This window comes from Myiozetetes cayanensis, unplaced genomic scaffold (genome assembly GCF_022539395.1).
Source record: "Myiozetetes cayanensis isolate MyiCay16 unplaced genomic scaffold, myiCay2020 scf19, whole genome shotgun sequence".
Taxonomy (NCBI): domain Eukaryota; kingdom Metazoa; phylum Chordata; class Aves; order Passeriformes; family Tyrannidae; genus Myiozetetes; species Myiozetetes cayanensis.
In genome coordinates, this window is record NW_026087400.1 from 4,285,806 (window position 1) to 4,308,256 (window position 22,451).

Consider the following 22,451-nt stretch of genomic DNA (forward strand, 5'->3'; position numbering starts at 1 on the left):
ACAAATTGAGCAAACGTGTTATGGTTTTTAGCCTGGGCAAATTTAGACTTGTGTTGAGGGATTTTTTTTTTTTTCCTCCTGATTATTTGGATTCCTGGCTGGATGTAAGATTTTAGCTATGATGATGTGAAGTTATTGCATATAGTTATTGTGAGCAGGGAGAAGTCCTCTTATTCACAAGTGGGAAATAATCCCTAAAACCCTTACAAACTATTGTATATCCTAAACCCCAAGTAACACATCCCCTACCATATATCTGAGCACTGATAGGGGCTCAGTCCAGTGTGACAAGAGGAGGAGAAAAATGGTGTTTTAGAGGTGAATGTGGCCATTGCAGCAAAACAGTTGTAAACTGTGGAAAAAGGAATTGATGAGCAGATTTTAAGGGCAAACACAGAGAAGAAGGCATGAGAAAACTCAGTCTTTACTTAAACTTGTTTGAGTTACATGCATGTCAGTCTAGCTCCACTGACTTCAAAGTCATCTGTATTCAGAGAAGAGAGGTAGTCCCTGATGCTGCAAACGTGCACTCACGTGCTTGAAAATAAGCACAGGTATGAGGATTTACAGGGCAGGATTATGATTTACCACAGGCTGGCATGCAGTAAATGACAGCAGGATAGATTTTCCCTTTCTGTCCTGAATGGGATGCCCGAGGAGGCAATAGAAAGGCAGCTGCAGGCAGGAGAGTTTCCCCCGGAGCAGGGGGATGTCTTAGGGTGGGGCCGGGCACTCCTATTGTGCGTTTGACCGTGTGTTTGTTTCCATTTCTGCATCTGCCCCTTCTCCCAGTGCCCACGGAGCTCATCGGCCAGGAGGTGAGGTAAGGACCCTGCTCCTCCTTGGCAGTGGGGTGGGTGGGGGGCACATGGTGGGACTGGCTTGGGATAAGCCCCTCAGCTTGGGAACCTGTGTGTGGGGAGCAAACCTGTGGGACCAGTGGGGTGGAGGTCTTGCTGCAGGGGCTTATTCTGGCTTATATACACCTTGTTGTGTCCAGGTCCTCAGGGTACCACTTGACAAAACACGTCAGGAATCTCAAGGTTTAAAGGGAAGAAAACAGGAGCTCTGGAAGGGTCACATTAGACCAGAGACCCTCCAGCCACCCTCTGTCCAATCCCACATCTAAACCACAGCATAACCTAATGCCCATGTTTTCTATTCCAGGATCATTAGGGACAACATCCTACTAACCAACTAACCACAGTTTCTTTTCCACATATTTTACAACCTCTTATTCCCCCCAGACAATATTGTGTCACATCACTTCTCGTGCCAGATGCTCCTCCTTTGGCCCCGTGTCCCCTGTTCAGTCACCGAGGTCCTGTGGTCACTCATTTAGCTGTGCTGGCTTGCCAACAGCAGCAGCCAAAAGAGCAGGAGTGGAGCCTCTGCAGCCCTACAGAGCTTCTTAATAGATATTACAGCCTCCCCCACCTCTAAGCCCCCATTAAACCTTTCACAAGGGCTTTTGCAGGAGGTAGGAGTCTTTAACCTGGACAGGCACTAATAGCAGGGGCTGCCTCTCCTAGCAGCCTTCCTTAGAAAGCTGTGTGTGTCAAAGAGTAATTGGACCTTAACCAACCCAATTTCAGAGCATTTCTGCTCCTCCACTCTCCTATTACTCTGGAGAGCTGGGAGGAGCGAGCGGTGGGCATGCCCCTTCTCCAACTTTTATTGCTGAACACTTGAGTGGAGGTGGTAATTGGAGCAGGTGACATATCTAAGGGGCAGGACAGAGTGCTCCACAAAGCCATCTCTGCAGCTGTCACCTAATTGCCTGAATAACTGGACGATTAATCGACTAATTGGAAGCAGGGCATCGTCTGCATAACAATAAGAAGCCCTTTTGTCAAGCAGATGAAGGCTGGAGAGGGGGGGGAGAGCTGGTCGGTGTGGTGGCTCTCGAGAGATGGAGAGCAGCTCTAATAGACCTCGAAGCTCCTTTCCCCTTTTGGGACTCCTGCCAAAATACACGAAATCTCCCCAAAGGAGAGTGGGGAGGGAAAGCCTGGCCCAGAGCATGTCGAGCATCACCTCTGTGCTGGTGCTTTTTAAAGGCATTAAATTAACACACTGAAGCCAGAAACATCCCAAATCAACACCTGCTTTGGCAAACCTCGATGCTGAACCACTTGGCTCTTTCCTACATGCTTTTTATTGCAAGGCTTCATTTCACCACATCAAAAATGGGGTGGGGGGGTAATCAGCTTTAATTGATACAGGAAAACTTATAAAAGCCTGTAACATCTTCATCAGAGCTGCTCTTGTTTCCCACTGAATAAGGCCTTTTTCAGGCAAGTCACTGGCAACATAAACACTGCTCTGTCTCTTGGTGTGCAGTCACTGGAAGTGTGTCTGGGGTTGCTCGGGACAGAGCAGCCTCAGTCAGGACTGAGGGCAATTAAAATTAAATAGACTTTTAGATCATGAGCAGCAAAGGGGGGAGCTCCCTATTCCAGTTGCACATGTTAGTGGGAGGAGATCTTTTTCTGTCTGACCTCAAATGTTCTGCTGGAGAAAGGGACACCTCACTGCCAGGCCAGACCCTGTGTGTGGTGACCCTGTGTGTGGATGCCAAAACAGCTGGGACCCACCCCCCAAGTGATGGCGTTGGAGGATGCTTCAAACCAGACCACAAGCAAAGGGGACAGCAGGAAGGGGGAACTTGTCTTGGAGGAGCCAGGAGGTGCAGCTTCCACCCACCCAGAAAGCTGTGTCCCCTTAGTGGATGTGCTGCCACCATTTGCCCTCTCAGCATTAGCTTTGCTAACCTACATCAAGCTGGTCTCCCTGGAGGAAGGATTCCCACTCTCCTGACAGTTCAGCAGCCCTTTTCTGTCCCGGTTTTGGGTTGAATTATATTCTTTGAACACAGCAATCTGACTTGTATTCTGGTGAGTTGAACCATTAATAAACCACTAGTGCCCCCAGAGCTGCTGCACCCATTAGTGCAGTCAGACTTTCCATGTCCTCAGCTTTTTCCAAGGGCTGAGTTCTCTGCTGAGAGTAGAAATTCTGAGTCCCTAAAGCCTGACTTGGCACTTGGTACTATTTAATGTTGTCCCGTGTCTTTTACTCTAAGAATAACAGGCTGGCCAGATCCCCTCTGGGCTGGTGATGCCTTCTCCCTTTGCACTGTCATCAAGAGATTTCATTAGTGCTTCCAACTTCCTGGGCTAAGGGTGATACAGTGCTAAATGAGGTTATTAATCCTACACGACTCCAGAATTCCTCAGACAGCAGGCAAGTCACTTGGGCATCCTATAATCAATGCCATAATCTGGTTTTGCCAGAAAATGTTTGCTTTAATGCTTCTTATCTGGAGCCCTTACAGCTCCTGAAGCTGGGACTAATTACCCCTGCAGGGAAGGCGCGTGGTCCCGTGCTGAGGGATGCTCAAGCGAAGGCAGCGGTGGCTGAGAGTGTGGCTGGCTCAGAGCTTCCTCTGCAGAGCAGCAGGGAAAAAAATGCAGGGATTTGGGAGGTCTGGTCACCTAAATCCCACCCATCCCTCCAAAAGCAGGGCTCTAAGGTGCTTTTGAGGATTTTTGTCCTGGTGATCTTCACCCAAAGTGCTCTGGCAAAAACCTCCATGATCTACTTTTCTAAAAGCCACCCATTTCTTGCGCTAAGGAACTCCAGTTCCCTGATAAGCCACCAAATAAGGAAAAACCCCATGTTTTCCTCCTGAGAAAAGGAAAACTGGAGTGGCAGAGGGGAGGCAGAGCGCAGTAGCTGTCTGCCTTTAAAAGCTTGCTCTTACGCAAATCTTTAATTAAACATACTCATAAAACTATAGTGAACCCGTTCATCTAATTAAATGGGGTGAGTAATTTCATTAATTTTTAGCAAACTGCAAGGCTGGTCTCCTGCCCTCCTCCCTTGGAATTCAAAGGCACAAGTTGAACCATTTGAGGGAAATTATCTTCCCGTTTGTGGTTATTTTGTTCCTGGGGCTCAGGACCTGTTTAACTGACCGTAGTTTATACACTCCTAATTAAACAGTAATTCCCCAAGTCCTGTTGCTGTTCTTGATGTTTGCTTGTTTCCCTCTCAAGCTGTCCAACCCCAGGCTGTAACGGCTCAGGACACATCCGTGGGAAGTATGCGAGACACAGAAGGTGAGGCTGCACTGGAGGTAGTGGAGTGGAAAAATGTGAGCAAGAAACCCAAACACAGAGGTTCACTGGAGAAAATCTGATTTAGAGCAGCAACTCGACTTGTCTGTCCCAAACGTGCTCAACAGAGAGCTGGTTTCTGTCTCTCTGTCAGTCCCTAAGGGGTCCTGGGGAGGTCTGTCTCTCCAGGCTGACAGCAGCCTTCCTACAGACCCTAAAACTTGGCAGAAGTACCTGACTCAGGTGCCAGGGGTTGGTGAGAGCTGCTGACAGGCAGAGGTTTTGGTCTGCTTAGTTTCTCTATGGATGGGGAGGGGAATTAAGGACACAGTCTGCCTTTGAGGCCATGCCAGCCTTAACTGATGGTTATCATCACCCTATAATGGCAAAATTGCAGCAGCTGGTGGACATGCCGCAGGGGCCAGTTCTGGTTTCATGATCCTGATGCCCATCACCAACAGTGGGGCTGGGAGATGCTGGTCCTGCTCCCTGGACAACTGCAAGGAAGCTGCATCCCAGCATCTGTGCTCTCCTTTCTGAAAAAAGGTTGATGTAGTTGCACAAAGTCATGATCTGAGAGCAGACCTGGCCACAGAGGGCTAAACCAGCTAAAAATCTGAGCTGCTGGATGGTTTTTTTGGTAGTATTTGTGCATTTGTCCCACTTGCCTTTACCTAAGCAGTTGGGATGAGGTAGCCAGGCCTTTCTCACCTGGCAACGCCTTCTCTCTGCTCCTTGGTCCCACCTGCAGTTTACAAAGCTGCCCTCTTGCAAAGAAGAGGAAACTTCAGGACGCGGAGGCCGAACATCTGGTGTCGAAGAGGAAATCCCATCCGCTCAAACTGGCCTTGGATGAAGGCTACAACGTCGACAGCGACGGCAGCGAGGAGGCCGAGGCGAAGGAGGAGTCTGGCTCCGATGAGTCGGAGGGGGTGCTGGAGGAGGACGAGGCGGAGGCGATGGAGCAGGAGGAGACCCGCAGCCCCGAGCAGGCAGAAGGTGCTTTATCATTATTGATTGCAGAGCTGTGTTCTGCAGATGAAGAAAGGGCAGGGAGTGTTAACAACCAGGAGTTATAGCTCCTCTGAATTATGTACAGGATGGGTCCTTCAATTATGGCACTGGGTGGAAGCACCACAGCAAAGCTCTGCTTAAGCTGAGAGGGGACACGCACTGATTGTCTCCAGTGTCTTAAAAATGAGAGCTTTTTCATCAGGGATGCTCCTTGAGGAAAGACACATGGAAAGCAGAGAGGAACTTGCTGCATGGCTCAGATGGTAGCGGGGAAGGCAGCAGGGGTCCCACACTGGTGCTGTGAGGGGCTCAGCAGGAGTCATGCCCCTGGAGTGACCAGCAAAGGAGATGGGTCTTCAGCCGGGGGCCTGACACTGTCTTGCTCACTGTTTTGAAGTCCCAGTCTGGGGAGCACTGGGAGCAGGGGGAAGAGATGGCTGCTGATGGGGAGTGGGGGTGTGAGAGGGTAGGGAGAGCTGGGAACATGGTGAATCTGAACCCCATGAGAGCTCCTATGTGGAAATCCCCTTCCTACCTGCCATCCTCAAATGCAATAAAATTAGGCCCCTCCAGGGGTAGAACTGCCAGGCTCTGGTTTCAGCTAAGTTTAAATACAAAAAAAGAAATGTTTATGAGCTTACATAATTACTTTCATTTCCTCCTCTCTTTTCCCCTTTTTTACCGCCCTTTCTTCTTCCCCCCTTTCCTCTTCCCCCCTTTTCTCTCATTCCCTCTTTCCTCTCTTCTCCCCTTTCCTCTTTTCTCCTCTGTTTTGTTCTCTTCCTTCTTTTCCCCACTTCCTTATTTTCCTCCTTTTTTTTGTTATTTTCTTTCTTTCTTTCTCACTTTTTTCTTTCTATACCTTCTTTCCACAACACCACCCCCTCCCCCTCAGAGAGAAGCCCAGCAAAATCAACTCATTATGGACAAAACACAGCGTCAAGTACATCTGGGCCCAGCAAGGCCAACTACAGCAGCTACCAAGAAATAATCGCCAACTCCCTGCTGAACCTGGGCCAAATAGCGGAGGAAACCCTCGCCATCGAGGGGCAGCTGCCCGAGGCGGAGCTGCAGGTGTCCAAACCGCCATCCAACGTTGTGCATTTGGTCCACGAGGACGCGGGAGAGGAGCTGGTGGAAGAGGAGTGCGACAAGGAGATCATCATCCAGACGGAGGATGCGGAGGAGGTCATCGAGGTCACCAGCGAGCGCAGCAGCGAGTTGTGCCCGGAGCACCGGGACGATGCTGCCTGCGAGGAGTCCTGTAAACTGGAAAAGGCTGAGGCAGAGGAGGAGGATGAGGAGGAGGAGGAGGAGGATGATGATGAGGAGGAAGAGGAGGAGGAGGATGACGAGGAGGAGGAAGAAGAGGAAGAAGATGAGGATGAAGAGGAGGAGGAGATGGCTCCTGAAGTGATCTGCGAAGAAGCTCCTCACACGTCTCAGGACACGCAGAAAAGCCACTGTGAAGGGCAGTTCAGCCCAAAACCCGAGTACTCAGTCATCGTGGAGGTCCGGTCGGACGATGACAAGGACGACGATGCCCGGTCCCAAAAATCAGCCGTGACCGACGAGTCGGAGATGTACGACATGATGACGAGGGGGAACCTGGGGCTGCTGGAACAAGCCATCGCGCTGAAAGCCGAGCAGGTGAAAATCGTACGGGAGCCCAGCCGGCTGCCGGGAGAACACGTAAAGCACTTCCAGGTGGATGACAAACAGAGCAAACCACTGGATGGCATCCGAAAGAGCTACTACGGCAAAGGTACAGGGACAAGCCTCTCCTTCCTTTCTCAGTAAAAGAGATGAACTTGTCTGCTCAGCACCCTCTGATAATTAGGCTGATGGTGGGGGCAGCTCGCAGCCCACTGGGAGAATTTAGCCACAAACCCTCAAAGCCCAAAGGGATGGGGACATCCAAGAGGTCAACAGTGAATGCACAAAATGATGATGTGCCCTACATCATCCTTCCTCTCAGCAGAGGAATTGCTTGTCTAAATTGTCCATTGGCCTTGGAAATCTGAGTCTGAGCTGCAGGGCTGGTTTAAAATCCAAGAGGGTTTTTAAGTAGTGGTAGGACTCTGGCCACAGGAACACGAGGGGCAGGGTCTTTGGCATCCTCTGGCACTGAGCTGGCTGCCTATGAGCTGCTTCATGCTCCAAACTGGGTTTGTTGCTCAAATTACTTTGCCGATTAAAATTTTTGAAACCTCCTGTGTTACAATTCCACCTTCAGGAAAAAAAAAACACCTTCAAACCCAAAGGTTTCTCCCTGTTTGACTGCAAAAGTGGTGGGGAAGCACCCTCAGCAGTTTTTTGTCTCCTTTCCACCTCTTGCCCTCCAAATCCTCTAACCTGCTCCCCCACCACCCTTTCCCCACAATCCTTAGATCCTTCGAGACCTGAGAAGCGAGAAATCAAATGTCCAACTCCTGGCTGTGATGGGACCGGCCACGTCACAGGGCTCTACCCTCACCACCGCAGCCTCTCCGGCTGCCCGCACAAAGACAGGATCCCCCCCGAGAGTGAGTACATGGTGGGATAACAAGGGCTGCTTAAATCAGTCTGAGGCCTTATTTCCTGGTGGGAATGTCACACCTGATGGGTAGCGCTGCCTCAAAGCTCTCCAAATAAACTCCCAAATGGTGGGAGTTTTATGGCTGAGCCTCTAGCACAAGCCTGATGTTATTCCTTGGAGTATAACAGTTTTTGGGAGGGGATGGTGCTTTTCCAAGTTGATGCTGGGTGCTGCTATCCACCAAAGTGTTATTGCTACTCACAGGAAACGGGGTGGAGATTTGCTTGGAAGTCCTGCCCTTCTTAAAGATTTTTAGCACCATCCTGTGGAGAACGAGGTCCCTTCTCCGAAAATCAAAGAGGGGCTTTAAAAATGCCTGCCCACCTCCAGAGGTGTGTTAAGCAGTGCCCATCTTTACACTGAAAGTCACATGTTTTTCCCTATATGGGATATCATGTTGAGAAGAAGGGGATACTGTTCTTCCTTGCCGTCCAAATATGTTGACGTGCAGGAAAGGAGAGAAGTCATTCAAGATGTACAGGATAGCTGAGTCTCCTTCTGTGCTCTCATCACTGTAAAATTCACAAGGTGCTATACCAAGATTCACCTGTTCTACAGAAAATATTTATCTTCATCATAGCAGATTTTTGTATATGCATAGAGAGATATTTTATTTCTGCCTCTCTACCAGCATCCTAAATAGCTTTCCCTGCACAGATACATAAAAATCAAGGTTGTGTGTTTATGATAATGGCATAATAGACAAAAAAAAAAAAAGGAGCCCTTCCTTATCAGTAATTTCAAAGGTTGCAGACCTGCCATAAACACAGAACTTGCAGGAAACAAGGGGAAAGTACAGCTATCTTCACAGGCTGCAATGCAAGAAAAAATATTAATAAACAACAAACACAAGCTGTGTGCTTTACAAAGCTTGCAGATCAAATTATTTTCTTTACTTCTAAGGTCAGCGCTGCAGGAAGCAATAATCCTGAAGATTAAAATTAAAAAAAAAAAAATCTAACAAAGACCAGTCCTAAGGATAAAAGCAGAGATACAACTTCAATCACTTAAAACTACCTGAAATGGGGAGAACTGGTTGCAAAACACGGGGGGGCAGGAGGGGCTAGATGGGGGAAACTGGATTGCAATCAGTAAATGAGGAGAAAGCCCAGACTGTGTGCAGAGATGCTAATCTAGTGCTGACCTGAGCACTGCTGGCTTGTAAATCTTTTTTTTTTTTTCCCTCTGCAAATTCTAATTACAGCATTTCACGTTCCCTGATTTCTAGGAAACCAGCGTACAAGACTTGATGATTTTGTCTTTTTTTTTTTTTTTTCTTCTCTCTGATTTTTATTAAGTTGTTTTTGTTTCCCTTCCCCTCTCCCCTTCCCCTTCTTGCTCCGAAGTCTTGGCGATGCACGAGAACGTGTTGAAATGCCCCACCCCAGGCTGCACAGGACAGGGTCACGTCAACAGCAACCGCAACACGCACAGGAGGTACCGGCTTTGGCTTCTTCTTACAAGGGCACAGTGACAGGACAAGAGGGAATGGTTTCCCCCTGCCAGAGCACAGGGTTAGATTGGATATTAGGAAGAAATTCTTCCCTGTGAGAGTGGGGAGGCCCTGGCACAGGTTGGCCAGAGAACCTGTGGCTGCCTCATCGCTGGAAGTGTCCAAGACCAGGTTGGACAGGGCCTGGAGCAACCTGGGCTAGTGGAAGGTGCCTCTTCCCATGGCCAGGGGTTGGAACTAGGAGAGCTTTAAGATCCTTTCCAAACCAAACCTTTCTACAGTTCATGATTCTGTGTTAATGTGACTGCAGGTGCAAGGTGAGTTTGTCTCATTACTTGTTGTGAAAGAAGCAAACATGTTTCTCATGGGCTTAGTGTAGCTCTGGGTCCCTGAAATGCAGGATTTCGTGTTCATTCCTCATGCTTGGTTTCCTGTTCTCTTTTTTTTATCTTCTTTCAAAAAAACCTCCAAAACCAACCCAAACCCAACTCCCACAGTTTATCTGGGTGCCCCATTGCTGCTGCTGAAAAATTAGCCAAATCACACGAAAAGCAACAAACCCAGTCTGGTGATCCTTCGAAGACCAGCTCCAATTCTGACCGAATACTCAGGTAAGCAGGACAGCCAAGCCCAGCACCGCTGCCCCCACCCTCCCTGCCAGGCCACGCTCCCAGGAGCAGCCGCCACGGCTCCCTCCAGCTGTATCTTGATATTGCTGAGTCCTGTTATTACGATCATAGGTCTCGCCAAGGTGGGGAGGTATTTAATTGATGGTCCCAGGGAGAGCATTGAGGACAATGAATTGCTTCTGTAGCATCAATTAATGCTGAGGCTACAGGCCAAAGGGTTTTACCAGTGCAGCAGAAGGCACTTGTGCCGATTGCTCTGCAGCACAAACTGCCAGCCAGTGATGGCTATTATATTAGCATTATAAGTAGGGTGGACTCAGGGAGGGGGAGGAGGAGATTTAGGCTACATACAAATCACTCCATGGCAGTTGCGTGTAAGTCCACCTGCTTTTCTTCCTTAGTTCAGCGGAGAAGAACCTACCACTCATTCCCAAACCAATCACATTTATTTTGATATTTCGCCCATCTCTATCTTCCCAGGAGAAAGGGCTGCCTCACATTAAGGATGTCCCTGATAGATGCTGGCTTCCGTAGCTGATGTGATTCATGAGGCTACAGATGGATTGTAATATGGTTAGTTATTTTGCAGCGAGAGCAGGATAAAAACCGCAGTGCGAGCCCCGAGCAGCACTCCCACAAAGGCATCGAGCCCTGATTAATTTATTTATTTGCTCCCCAGGACTGCTGAGCACCCTGGTGCACCAGCACTCGGTGCTTTGGAAAGGCCATTTAGGGCGATTACTTATTTATTTGCAGCGGAGCCTGCACTGGGCGCAGAGCGCTCTGAGCGCATCACGAGGACAGTCCATGCTCCAAGGAGCTCCCGCTCTGAGGACTCACTGGTGGAAAGAGGTCACGGGAAGGAGAATAACAATAGGCCATTTATATACAATTTATATGCAAGACAAATTGATTCATGATAGGCAGCCCCGCCGAAGCGGGTCTCCAGGAGGGACTGCAGGCAGGGGAGAGGCCCTGGTGTGTCTGCAGCGAACCTGCAGTGGGGAGTGGAGCTGCACTGGGGTCCTCAGGCCTTTGTGTGCCACCCTGTGTCATGGGTCCCATGTGAGTGAGTTGTACCCATTCCTGTGCTGTGTTGGAAAATGCTGCCACGCCAGCAGCTGGCAGGAACGTTGTTTTGGATGAGATTGACACCTCGATGTTTTGCTTAAAAAAGAGGGGAAAAAAAGGCTCAAAGGGGATGAAAAAATAAAAATGGAATCAAAGAGATCCAAACCAGATGCAGACTTGCTGAGGGAGAGCAAAAGGGCTGTGGCTGCCTCCTCATGCCCAGGAAGCCAGGTGCAGCTTAGGAACAAGGTGCAGCTACACATCCCCACTGCCTCTGGTCCCCTCCCAACAGTCACCTCGCCAAGGAAAAGAGAAATAATTGCTGCTCATTGTTTCACCCTCAGGCCTATGTGCTTTGTGAAGCAACTGGAGATCCCTCAGTATGGAAGCTACCGGCCCAACATGGTCCCAGCAACCCCACGGGCCAACCTGGCCAAGGAGCTGGAGAAGTACTCCAAGGTCACCTTCGATTATGCAAGTTTTGATGCTCAGGTTTTTGGCAAACGCATGCTTGCCCCAAAGATTCAGACTAGCGAAACCTCACCTAAAGCCTTTAAATGTAAGTTGGGAGCAGGGATGGGCTGGGTTTCTGTGTTTTCTGCCTTTGTCAGCATGTTGTGAGGCTCTTGGGATTGTGGCTTTGGGGTGGTGGGAGAGGCTTGGGGATGAACTGCTGAATCCCTTTTGGGATGGGGAGGCTGAGCGGGGTCCCAAGGTGGGCACCTCTGATGGTGAGAGGAGCCCATGGTCGCTGGTAAAGCTGTGCTTGGAGGAGAGTTGCTTTGGCCTCAGCTTTTGGAAGAACTGTGGTGTGAACATTAATCTGAGTGATGTCTCGAGGTGGGAGAAGTTACACAGCTGTCCTCAGTTGGTCCCCATTGCTCTGCAGCTCGTATCTATTGATCTGTCTTTCCTCATCTAGCTAAATGGATTACAGTTTTCTTCTCTTCCATCTTATATATGACCCATTCCACCCATTTGTCTTTCCTGCCGTGCTCTGCTCTCCAGCTCTGCTACCTATCGATCACCCACCTCTATCTTCCAGCTTTCTCCTGTCGTAGCCACCCACTTCTGCTCTGTTCTGAGGACCTTGCTCTGGTTATAACACTGTGGGTGAAAATGGATAAATAAACCCTGAGGGGATGGGCTGCTGGGGACAGGAGAGATGCTGAATAGAGGGGCAGCCTATTGCAAACGTGTTAAACCTCCTCCTTCCCTTTGACACCAGCCATGCACCTGAAGATATCTTTTTGAGGAGGGGAAAAAAAAAAAAAAAAAAAGAAAAGAGATTTAGGAGCCCAGTTTGCAGAAGTCAGCAGCCTCGAGAGGGCTTTCTGTCTGGCTAATCCCACTTCCACAATCCTGTTTAATCCTGATGCAGCTGCTCTCTAAAAAAGTGCTCGTACTTGAAAGCATCCTGGTTGTTGCACTACAATGGGAGCACCCTTTATTACAGTACTAAATCTGTACAGGATCAGACAATGAAATTGGATGGAGGCCAGAGAGCACAACTGCCACTGTCATCCTGGGTTAGGGCTGATGGAAAAGTAATTTGTTTCCCAGCACAAGTGATTCTCTCATTGAATAGATTGTGTTATTTGCAATATTAGCAAAGAATTTTCAGGGTAATTGTACTGACAAAAATAATTCCAGCAGACCCACTAGGATAATCCTTTCTATTTTTTCTCATCACTTATTTCACTAATTTGCTGATTGCGAGTCTATTAGTGGTAGAAATACTTATGAAATGGAAAAGCATGGCTGAGCCTACGGTGTGAAATTGAAATTGGCATCTCCCGATCCTGGATGCTGTCAGGTTGGGCGGGCGGATACCCACACCCCACCGCAAAGACGTGGATTAAACCGGACGGGAAAACAAGCAGCCAGACACAAGAATAACCACTTGGGCAAACCTCCAATGAGTTAATCAAAGCGACAGGATGAATATGATTGCCAATCATAGCAGGGAAATCTGCTCCTTTCACTGAGAACTTATTTTAAAGAGATCTTCATCCAGAGGGATTTATATTCCCCTGCATGTGTGTGCATAACTCCCATTAATGTCAATATGCATTATATACACACGCAACGAGGAAGAAAGCAGTGCTGGGGAAGATTAGTATTTTATAGTGCCTTATATTACAAGTTCATAATGGGAATAATGAAATCACTTTGCTCCATGGCTGCATCAACAGAGGTTGTCTTTGCTTTGCCATCATCAGGCCAAAGCTTAGGAGTCTTCCCTGGGTGAGACTCCCACTAAAAGGGGGATGGCTTCCCCCAGATAGGGCACAGTAGAATGAATTCAGAATTTGAAGATTTTGGTAACTGATTCAGAATGTAATCCTGTGACTGTTCTAAATCAACTGATCCCCTGTTTGCACCCACTGAAACAGCTGACTTAGAGGGACCCTGTGTGGGTCAGGTCCCCCCCTAAATGGGACCAGGTTCAAGTTTTATTAATAGGAAATCATTGTTTATTATTAGGGAAAGCTTTATTGTGCATTCACCCTGAGAAATACTTGCTTTCATTTCACAGGGTGTGAAGAGAAATTGCATTTCCAGGTTGGCACTGCTGTGACATACAGTAACAGAGTGGCAGCTGTATAATAAATCCAGTTATTCAGGCATATTTAAATGATATGTCAGCTGTCAGGAAATCCATATTTCACTGGCGTTATCTTTGGAAGCTCATATTTTATGACTGTAGTTTTTCTAATAATGTAATTTTTTAAATTTTAAGTTTTCAAGCGTGCTACTAGAGATGTCCCCGTAAGGCAGCTCTGCAGATAAGTTGTGGACACACAGAGGACAATAAAAAAAGAGCCAGGAAGCTTCTCAAGGCCTTCTCCTTTAGCTTCTTCCACTGAGGAGTAGCTCTAATGAAGAAAAGCACTTGTGTTTTGGGTATTGATGGCAGAGTCACTTAAGGAATTAACCTTTCACACCAAGAGACCATTGCACAAGCTGCAGCCAGCATTGCTCCTGTTGCACTTCTCAGGCAACAAACCAGCCCCTGGATTGGGAATAACCCCAGGAACTGTGAATACATTAGCTGTGTCAAACCAGCTCAACCTCTCGCTGCTGCCCATGCCGGTTACACATCACCCTTGTGTTGTTCCTTCTCTTTTTATTCCAGCCAAACCTTTTCCAAAGGCCTCTTCCCCCAGCCACAGCCCCTCCAGCAGTTACGTGAAGAGCACTTCATCTTCCTCCACAGGCTTCGACTACTCCCACGACGCTGAGGCTGCGCACATGGCTGCCACTGCCATCCTCAACCTCTCCACCCGCTGCTGGGAGATGCCTGAGAATCTCAGCACCAAGCAGCAAGAGGTCCCCGGCAAGGTGGGTGCATGTGCCAGGGCACCACTGCCCAGGGGCCAGACTTGAAGTCTGGGGTGGGAGGAGTACCTTGGTTTACCCTTCCTCCCATTTTAGTTTTTACATGTAGAGGGGATGCAGGCACTCATCACAAATCACCCTTTCGCTCCCTGGTTTGGGGGATGCAGTTTGGAGCAGGTTGATCTTGGCTCTTGGTGTGCTACGGAGATGCGTCATGATTCAAATTACCCGTGGGAGATGAGCAGCGTTGCCAAACCAGATCTCAAGTTTAGACTGGATATTAGAAAAAATTGATTCATTAGAACAGTGGTCAAGCCCTGGAACAGGCTGTCCAGGGCAGCGGTGGAGTCACCATCCCTGGAGGGATGTAAGTGCCACATGTAGATGTGGCACCTGGGGACATGGCTTAGTGTGTCCTTGGCTGTGCTGGGTGAATGTTTGGACTCAATGACCTTAGAGGGCTTTTCCAACCCAAACAATTCTGTGATTCTCAGAGCTGGTTTCAGTTGCTCACTGATCTCTATCTGATGCCACTTGAGAATCCCTAGTTGCATCCAGACTGATTTCCAGCTATTTTTCAAGGGAACACAGGTTTTCCAGAAGTCCTGTGGAGCACAACGAGCCTTGGGCAGATGTTTTGGATCCCACAGGGCATCTTAAGTGGCACTAGATACCTGTGTTAATCAAGTGGGTCAAAATGCCACATGGGGTGCATTTTCGAGCATCCCTTTTCATTCAGTTCCTTATAAATGATTGTGGAGAGGACGGGACATGAAAACCTGCCCTCTGCACTGCAAAAGACAAATGGGGGCAAGATCTCCACAGGGAGTCGCTGGCAGCTGCTAACATGGGACATGTTTTCAACCTTTCAGTCCATGGACATTGAGGTGGATGAAAATGGGACTCTGGACTTGAGTATGAACAAGCACCGCAAACGGGAGAGCACCTTTCCCAGCAGCAGCAGCTGCAGCAGCAGTCCCAGCATGAAGTCCCCAGACGTGTCACAGCGCCAAAACAGCACCAGTGCCACGAGCAGCACCATGACCTCCCCCCAGTCCAGCCAGACCTCCCGCCAGGACGAATGGGATGGGCCCATTGACTACACTAAACCAAACCGTCAGCGGGAAGAGGAGCCAGAAGAGGTGAGAAGTGACTCTTCATGCTTGAATCTCCCTCATGGGTGATTGAATGCCACGTCTGCTTGCACAGTTATCCTGTTCTTTTCACCCTCTCCACAACTAGTTTGTCCTTTTACCACCACTACAACCACTGTTCCTGGATCTTTTCTTGCAGTCAGAACCTGCCGCTCACTCTTTTGCCTCATCGGAAGCTGATGAGCAAGAAGTGTCAGAGGAAAACTTTGAAGAGCGAAAATACCCAGGGGAAGTTACTTTAACCAACTTCAAGCTGAAATTCCTCTCCAAGGACATCAAGAAAGAGCTGCTCACGTAAGTCCTCCTTCTTGTCTCTTCCTCCAAAATCTACTAAATATGTACCTAGCACAGCCAGACTGGTAGGAGACAAAATTTGTTAGTAAATAATTTCAAAAATTAGAACTGTACTTCCTTTCTTACTGTGGTTTGCCTTAGCTCATCTGAGGGTTCAAATGAAAGCTCAGAAGAAACCCCACCCTCATACAATAGCTGGTCAATGAGGCAGAATACCTTCCTATATGGCCTTACTCTGCAGTGATAAAAAGAACCTATTAGGGAGCTTGGTGCTCTCAGGATTCATGGACAGGGTTGAGGAAAACCCCTTTCTTTTCCTCAGTGTTTCCTGCAAGACTGTTTCTGGCACAGTGAAGGAACCTGCCCAATCTCCTGAGCCTTTGTTCTAGGGCACTGGGTGATGCTGTGGAGCCAAGAGCACCCAAGGAATCTCAGCACCTTCTTGATGGGGTTGTTGAACCACAAGATGTCTCATTGAGAAGACAGGATTTGTTGGCTTAGAGCAGTGGGTCCCAGCACTGTGATACTCCAGGGTCACAAAATGTGACCTGGGGCTGCAGCAAAACTGCTGTCAGGCTGCATTTTGGCATTGGAGAGAGACCCTGACCCAGCTCACATCTGTCTATTCACTGGCTGGGTGGAAGCACAGACCCAGATCTGTGCTATTAGATGGAGTATTGCTCTGCATCCACGCTGATTCCCACAGGAATGATTAATGTTCAAGAGTCTGATCCAAACATGGCAGCTTGGACCTCGCTCTGACCTAATGGCATGTTGGGATCAGACTGGAGGTTGTGGTGGGGAGGTCTCCCCTCCCAGGCATCCCAGCTGTTCTTGGCTGCTTTCCTGTGCCTCTGACCCCCCTGTATGTTAAATAGGGGAGAGCTGATGGGCACTGTTTTCTTGACCTTATACAGCTCGCTCATTATTTGGCTTCTGCAGGCAGGAGGCTGAGGGAGCAGACAGGCAGGGATGAGATCTGTGGGGGCAGAGAAGCAGCAGCATCTTCTCTAAATGAGCAAAGCACAGACCAGCTGCCCTCATCCAAAGCTCTAAAGGCTTTTTAAACCCAGCAGCACCGTGAATAGCAATTTCTGAGGTAGAGCCCTGGAGTCCTCCTGTGCTTTAATTTTATTGTGATGGTGCAGAAATTTCCTGAATGGAAACAACCCTGGAATAAACAAATGGTGTCATGGGCAGTGCTGAGGCTTCCCTCCCAGTTTAGCATCCTTTCTGGTCCAAAGACTGTGATGAATTAGCTGTAGTTAACTCAAGAGCAGACTTGCCTGCTGTGTCTGATGCTCCATGTCTGGATGTAGCTCTTGTGCCACTTCCAGGCACAGATGGCAGGGAAGGTGCTCCTCACCTGTATCTTCCCATTGCCCTCCTGTTGGCACAGGAGTGGGAACCACACAGCCAGACATCCCTGCTGCTTGAACATCACCACATCCGTGCTGATGAGGGATGAGCAGGGAATAGGTGCCTCCAAGCCTCAACCTGCTGGGCCAGACTGTCCCGAGGTATCCCTGCAGTGTCCCAGGACATCCCTGCTTTGTCATATACCCTTGTCTTAGGGCAGGAGGGCATGACTGTGCCAGAGCCTTGCTGCTCATGCACAAACTGGATTTTGTTTCCTGGACATGGAGAAGGGAGAGCATCTTCTTCCATCGCCCATGCAAGTACAATTCACAGAGGAGGCAGTGAAGAGGGATGGATGGGAGGTACAGCCAGTGAAGGCAGTGGGTGGGATGCAGCAGCTCCTTCCTGCCCTCTGTTTGGAGCCTCCAAGCACACAGTCACAGGCTACTTTCATTCCCTCTCTGCAGTGAAAAGTGTTTTCAAGCTTTTCTTTGCAGCTAAAAGGGCTGGCAGAAAAAAACCCAAATCATTTCAGAAAGCTGAAATCTGAAGCACCTCATTCAGCTCTGAAATCTGAACAAGATGATTCCTGCAGCAAGAGCTTCAGTACTGCAGGAATCATCCAACCTGGCAGCACCAGCCAGGGGTGTTCATACCTGTCAGGTCATGCCACCCAGCAGGCTGCTGTCAGTCCCCCACTGCCACCAGGCACTCCAAGCAACTAAGGATTTTAAACACTTTCTTCTCATTTACCACACATTTTTGCAAATTTAAATTTTTTTCTAACAGGATCCTTGGGATTTCTTTGGTAACAGAGAAGGGGGGAAAGGGAGCTGAAGGGAAAATGTCTGGTTTCTATCCATGCAAACATAGAAACACACATGAGACCTGCTGGAGCTGGTGTAAGGGGTCTGGCAGTGAGGCTGGGCTGAGATCCACATGATAGACCTCAAGGGGGCTCAGCTGGCTTTGCCCATCTGGGGTTCATGTGGAATCCATTCCTTTCCCACATTTATGATCCCTCTTGTTGTTGTTGTTGCCCAGTTGCCCAACCCCAGGCTGTGACGGCAGTGGACACATAACGGGAAACTATGCCTCTCACCGCAGGTGGGTTGACCTTTTATTCGTGGTTTGAGCTCTAAAGACAATGTTTTTTTTTTCTTTTAGTATATTTTTTGACCATATGGATAGTTTGGTTCTGTTTCCTCCCCCTTTCTGTTGCCCTTCTCCCTCCCCACGCCCCAGCCCTTTTTTCTTTTTTCTTTCTCCTTTTTTTTTTTTTTTTTTGCTTATCCAGATATTCCATCTCTTCTCTTTCAGCCTTTCTGGTTGTCCTCTTGCTGACAAGAGCCTCAGAAACCTCATGGCTGCCCACTCTGCTGACCTCAAGTATGTTTGCGCTCAACTTGGAACTCCTTTTTTTTCTTTGTTTCCACCCTTTTTTCTCTCTTCTCCCTTCCTGCCCCTGCTCCTCTTGCTCTGCTTTTGCTTTTCCATCCCCTCCCTTCTCCTTTCAAAGAGCTGATCAAAACCTGCCTGCAAGGAGCTCTGGTGGAGTCCAGCTTCCAGCTGCCACGTTGAATGAAGAGGCAATGGCATGAAGGAAGGCTTATTTTGGGGAATGGGGCTCATGGCAGTGATTGGAAATAACCTGAGTGCCTGGAAGGTTTCCTCTGGGCACTGAAGACATGCTATTTTCTTTTCCCAAGCTCTTGTTCCCTAGTTTGAGCCATAACCCTTTTCATGTAACATTTCTGTACATCTCAAATAATCCAAAACCTGGAGAAAGGCTCACACTTTATTTCTGGGAACTAAAATGTGCTTTGTCCTGAATGCAATCAAGGATTTTTGAAGCCATAGGTGGGTCAGGGGTCACAAAGATGATTGATAAAGTCCCAAATTCCTCTGTGATGGCCTGGAGGGCAGCGTGGCTCTGGGACTGCTCTGTGCCCCACCACCCACGTGGGTGCTGGTACCAGGAAAAGTGTTTGTTCAATGCCTGCTCCTCATCACAGAGGTGGAAAAAGTGGCAGGATTAGTTGATATTATTAGAATATGCTGGTGGATGGAAAGGACTGGCGTGATTAGTGCTAAGTACACTTAATCATGCATTATAAACTATATACATTTTGAAAGAACCTCTTCAGAGAATCTTGCTGAACTGGTGTTTCTCCAACAGCCTTAAAGAATAGCTAAGTGATCAGAAAATTAGTGCTAAAGATACTAAAAGCTCTGAGGAGCAGTGCCCATTTCCAGTAAGGACCAGACAAAAAGCAAACGGGGTTGTACCTGAGATCAAAAAGCTTTGCTGTGCAGGATCCCCTGCTCCCCTCAGGCATCCAGTGTCAGTGCTTTTTACCAAAATACTGCATAAAACAGACTTCTGGACACAAAAAAACCAAACAAACAAAAAAACCAAAAAAACCCCCACAAACAAACAAACAAAAAAAGCTTTTTTAATATTTTTTCTCCAATACTCTTTTTTTTTCCTATGTCCTGGTGAGGATGGGAGCAGAGGAGGGAGGAAGAGAAGAGGATTTGGAGATATTACAGATTGCACAGTCATAGCTTTTCACAACTCCAGATAAGACTATGTCAGTGCTTCTATTATAAATTCTATTTCAGGGGTTAATATCCCTGATATAAAAAAAACCAGCTCCAGGCTGGAACATGCAATAAAAGGTCTCTGTTGGTATGATTTGTCTCCAGATAATTAAAAATAAAAATCAAATTACTTCTCTCCTCTCTTTGAGAGTCCTGAAAGGCAGAAAGAGTTTGGTGTTAGTGTTTTCATAATTTCCTCCCACCCTGAAGCTAGAACAACAAAGAAATAGTTTTGCTTTCTACTTTGACAGTGTATAGCAGAGAAATGTCACAGTCATCTCCCAAACCTGTAATTTCTAAATGAGTTGAAGCATTTGCACCCTTGTTGAGGTTCTGCTGGATGTATCACTGCTCTTACTGGCCTGAATCTCTGTGCATTTATGTTTTCCTGCATCTGAGCAGGCTGAGCCTTGGTCCTGACTTATCTCCCTGACACCCTTCTGGGATCAGGATGTGTCCCTGCACATCCTGATCTGAGGTGAGGTGACAATTTTTTTTGCCAACACAGACTATTCAGTGACCTGTAAATGCCAAACTCTCCCACTGAGTTTGTGCAAAGAGGAGAATTTTGATATTTTCTGGTCAAAAAAGGAGGACTTTTTGAGAGGCTGTTTTCCAAGCTGCCAGACAAAAGACAGTTGTGGAAATCACTGCTCTACTGACTGTCAGAGGCCAGAGCACCCCAACTATACCATTGTCCAGGCCAGGCACCAGCACAGAACCACAGAATAGTTTGGTGTGGAAGGGACATTTAAAGGCCATCTTCAACTAAATCTGGCTGCTCAGAGCCCTGTCCAACCTGGCCTTGGACACTTCCAGGGATGGGGCATCCACCACCTCCCTGGGCAACCTTTGGGAAAGTATATTGCCTTTCCCAAGGGCACTGACCTCAGGGGCTGCCTGTACACCACTGGCATGTCCCGGACACACATCAGTCCCTGCTCTGGGGCAGGTACCTGCCAGTGGTCCAAACCAGGCACTGGTGGCTTTAAAAATAGGGATCGAGGAAGGCAGGACACAGCAAAACCCTTCCCCGAGGAGGATGGGCACTCTGCAAGCTCGTGGATGTGCCCCGAGCTTTGGTCGCAAGGACCAGCTGAGCATCTCCCCCTCGTCCTGCGGCAGCACCGTGGATTTCCTCCTCTTCCCACCCCTCCCCCGGTCCTAATCACTTGACTGAAAAAGCCCTGGCTAATTGGCAGGCTGGCGTGCACATCCTCTGCGAACACTCCTCGCCTCTCTTCCTTGTCCCCATGACAACTTTTATGTCCGCCGCGTCACCTACAGCATTCGGAAGAGATCTTTGTGCTCGCGGTACTTCACATCCCCTCACCGCCCTTGCTCTGAGCCCTTAACCATGCGGTGCTTAACTCGTGCCATTGTCTTCGCTGCCGCTCGGCGGGCTCGCAGCCCCCGCCGGCCTTTGGGCAGGTTTGGGTGGTCACAGGACCGTTCTCCAGGCTTTGCTTTCAGTGCCATCCCAGAGCGCTGGGTGCTCACCTTCAAACTCAGGACCACGGGTGCATCTTCAGAGGTTCCTTTGTAAGGGCATCGACTGAGGACCCAGGGGTAAATTCTGCACCGAAGCACCAAAAGCTGCTGGTGCACTGTGTGTGGTGACCTGGTGATCCCCAGCCCGAGGTCCAGCAGGTGCTGTCACCCTGCAACACCCAGCCTAGAGTGTTGGGGAAGAGGAGAACCCAGGGTTAACCTAGCCTTTTTCCTCCTGTTCCTTCATCATTTTCCATCAGAAGCATTGGCTGGTATCGCACTTTGAGTACCCTCCTGCAACGGGCTATCCATTTGAGACTAGCCACCCCCACCCCCCAAGTCACCCAGACCTGACTTGAGACCATCTTGGTGGTGGCCCTGCTGGTCCCCCCTTGTCCAGGCTATTTTTCCTCATCCCTTGTCTATGCTTGCATCCACCCTGCTGGCCCTGGATGGCACCTGCTGCCTCACCATGGCTTCCTCAAGATGACAGACACTGTCCTGGAGGGTTCTTTTAGCTCATTATCAGCTCCTGAGCTGTCCCCTTCCTGAGGGTGGGGACAGAGGCTGGGACCTGTGTCCCTCCTGGAGAGCAGCCGCTCTCTGTGCTCCCAACACCCGTACCTCTTGCCTCCGATGTTCCTCTCCAACGCCACATCACGCAGCGACACGCTGACTTTGGTGCTGTGGATGTTACAGACCAGACCTTGTTCTTACAGAGGGAGAAGGGGCAGGAAGGAGAAAACCTGCCTGTGGGTTGACAGTGCCCAAGATTTCTCTTTGAAATGAGCTGTCACAGAGTGTCGACCCCCTGCTCGTCCCCCCTGGCTAATCTGAGCCTCCCTTGCCTCCGCAGGTGCCCTACTCCTGGTTGTGATGGCTCTGGTCACATAACAGGAAATTATGCATCGCATAGAAGGTAAGATCTCCCTTAAATTATTTTCTCTGTAGCCTCTTTCTGTGTTGCTTTTTTTTTTTTTTTTTTTTCCCCCTGCAGTGGGCAGAGTTGTAAAGTTCTGAATAAAACATTAATGTTACTGACAACTGAAGCCTATTTTCATCTCTTTAATCTGACTTCTCTTCTTTTTTTTTTTTTTTTTCTGATGTTTCCAGCATCTGATTAGAAACTCCTTTCAACAGCATAAAAGACAAAGGGTCAGATTTTAGCTGATGCAATGTTCCTGTTAATATTGCTACCTATTTATGATTTCTATTATCACTTTAGAACATTAATAGCAGAGATCTGAGCCTTCTGTTTCAACAATTCCATTAAACATTGCAGGCTGTTAGCAGATATCTTCTTATCTAGACACCATTAATTACTGTCCATCTCTCTCAATT

The 22,451-nt window shown here is 48.5% G+C and overlaps 1 protein-coding gene across 7 annotated transcripts in view; it reads left to right on the forward strand.

The window, feature by feature from the left end:
• MYT1 (myelin transcription factor 1) overlaps positions 1 to 22,451 on the forward strand; it is a 64,365-nt gene that overhangs the window by 30,653 nt on the left and 11,261 nt on the right. For 4 of the 7 annotated variants that reach the window (XM_050313523.1, XM_050313527.1, XM_050313526.1 and 1 more), the window contains exons 4-17: positions 793 to 823; positions 4,062 to 4,124; positions 4,873 to 5,120; positions 6,031 to 6,900; positions 7,526 to 7,660; positions 9,012 to 9,150; positions 9,664 to 9,777; positions 11,211 to 11,425; positions 14,006 to 14,211; positions 15,081 to 15,350; positions 15,502 to 15,656; positions 18,060 to 18,122; positions 18,336 to 18,404; positions 21,967 to 22,029. In XM_050313523.1, the coding sequence (XP_050169480.1) occupies positions 793 to 823; positions 4,062 to 4,124; positions 4,873 to 5,120; positions 6,031 to 6,900; positions 7,526 to 7,660; positions 9,012 to 9,150; positions 9,664 to 9,777; positions 11,211 to 11,425; positions 14,006 to 14,211; positions 15,081 to 15,350; positions 15,502 to 15,656; positions 18,060 to 18,122; positions 18,336 to 18,404; positions 21,967 to 22,029 (2,641 nt within the window). The remainder of the gene's footprint in view (positions 1 to 792; positions 824 to 4,061; positions 4,125 to 4,872; positions 5,121 to 6,030; positions 6,901 to 7,525; positions 7,661 to 9,011; positions 9,151 to 9,663; positions 9,778 to 11,210; positions 11,426 to 14,005; positions 14,212 to 15,080; positions 15,351 to 15,501; positions 15,657 to 18,059; positions 18,123 to 18,335; positions 18,405 to 21,966; positions 22,030 to 22,451) is intronic. The other 3 variants (XM_050313525.1, XM_050313529.1, XM_050313524.1) reach the window with 3 other exon arrangements.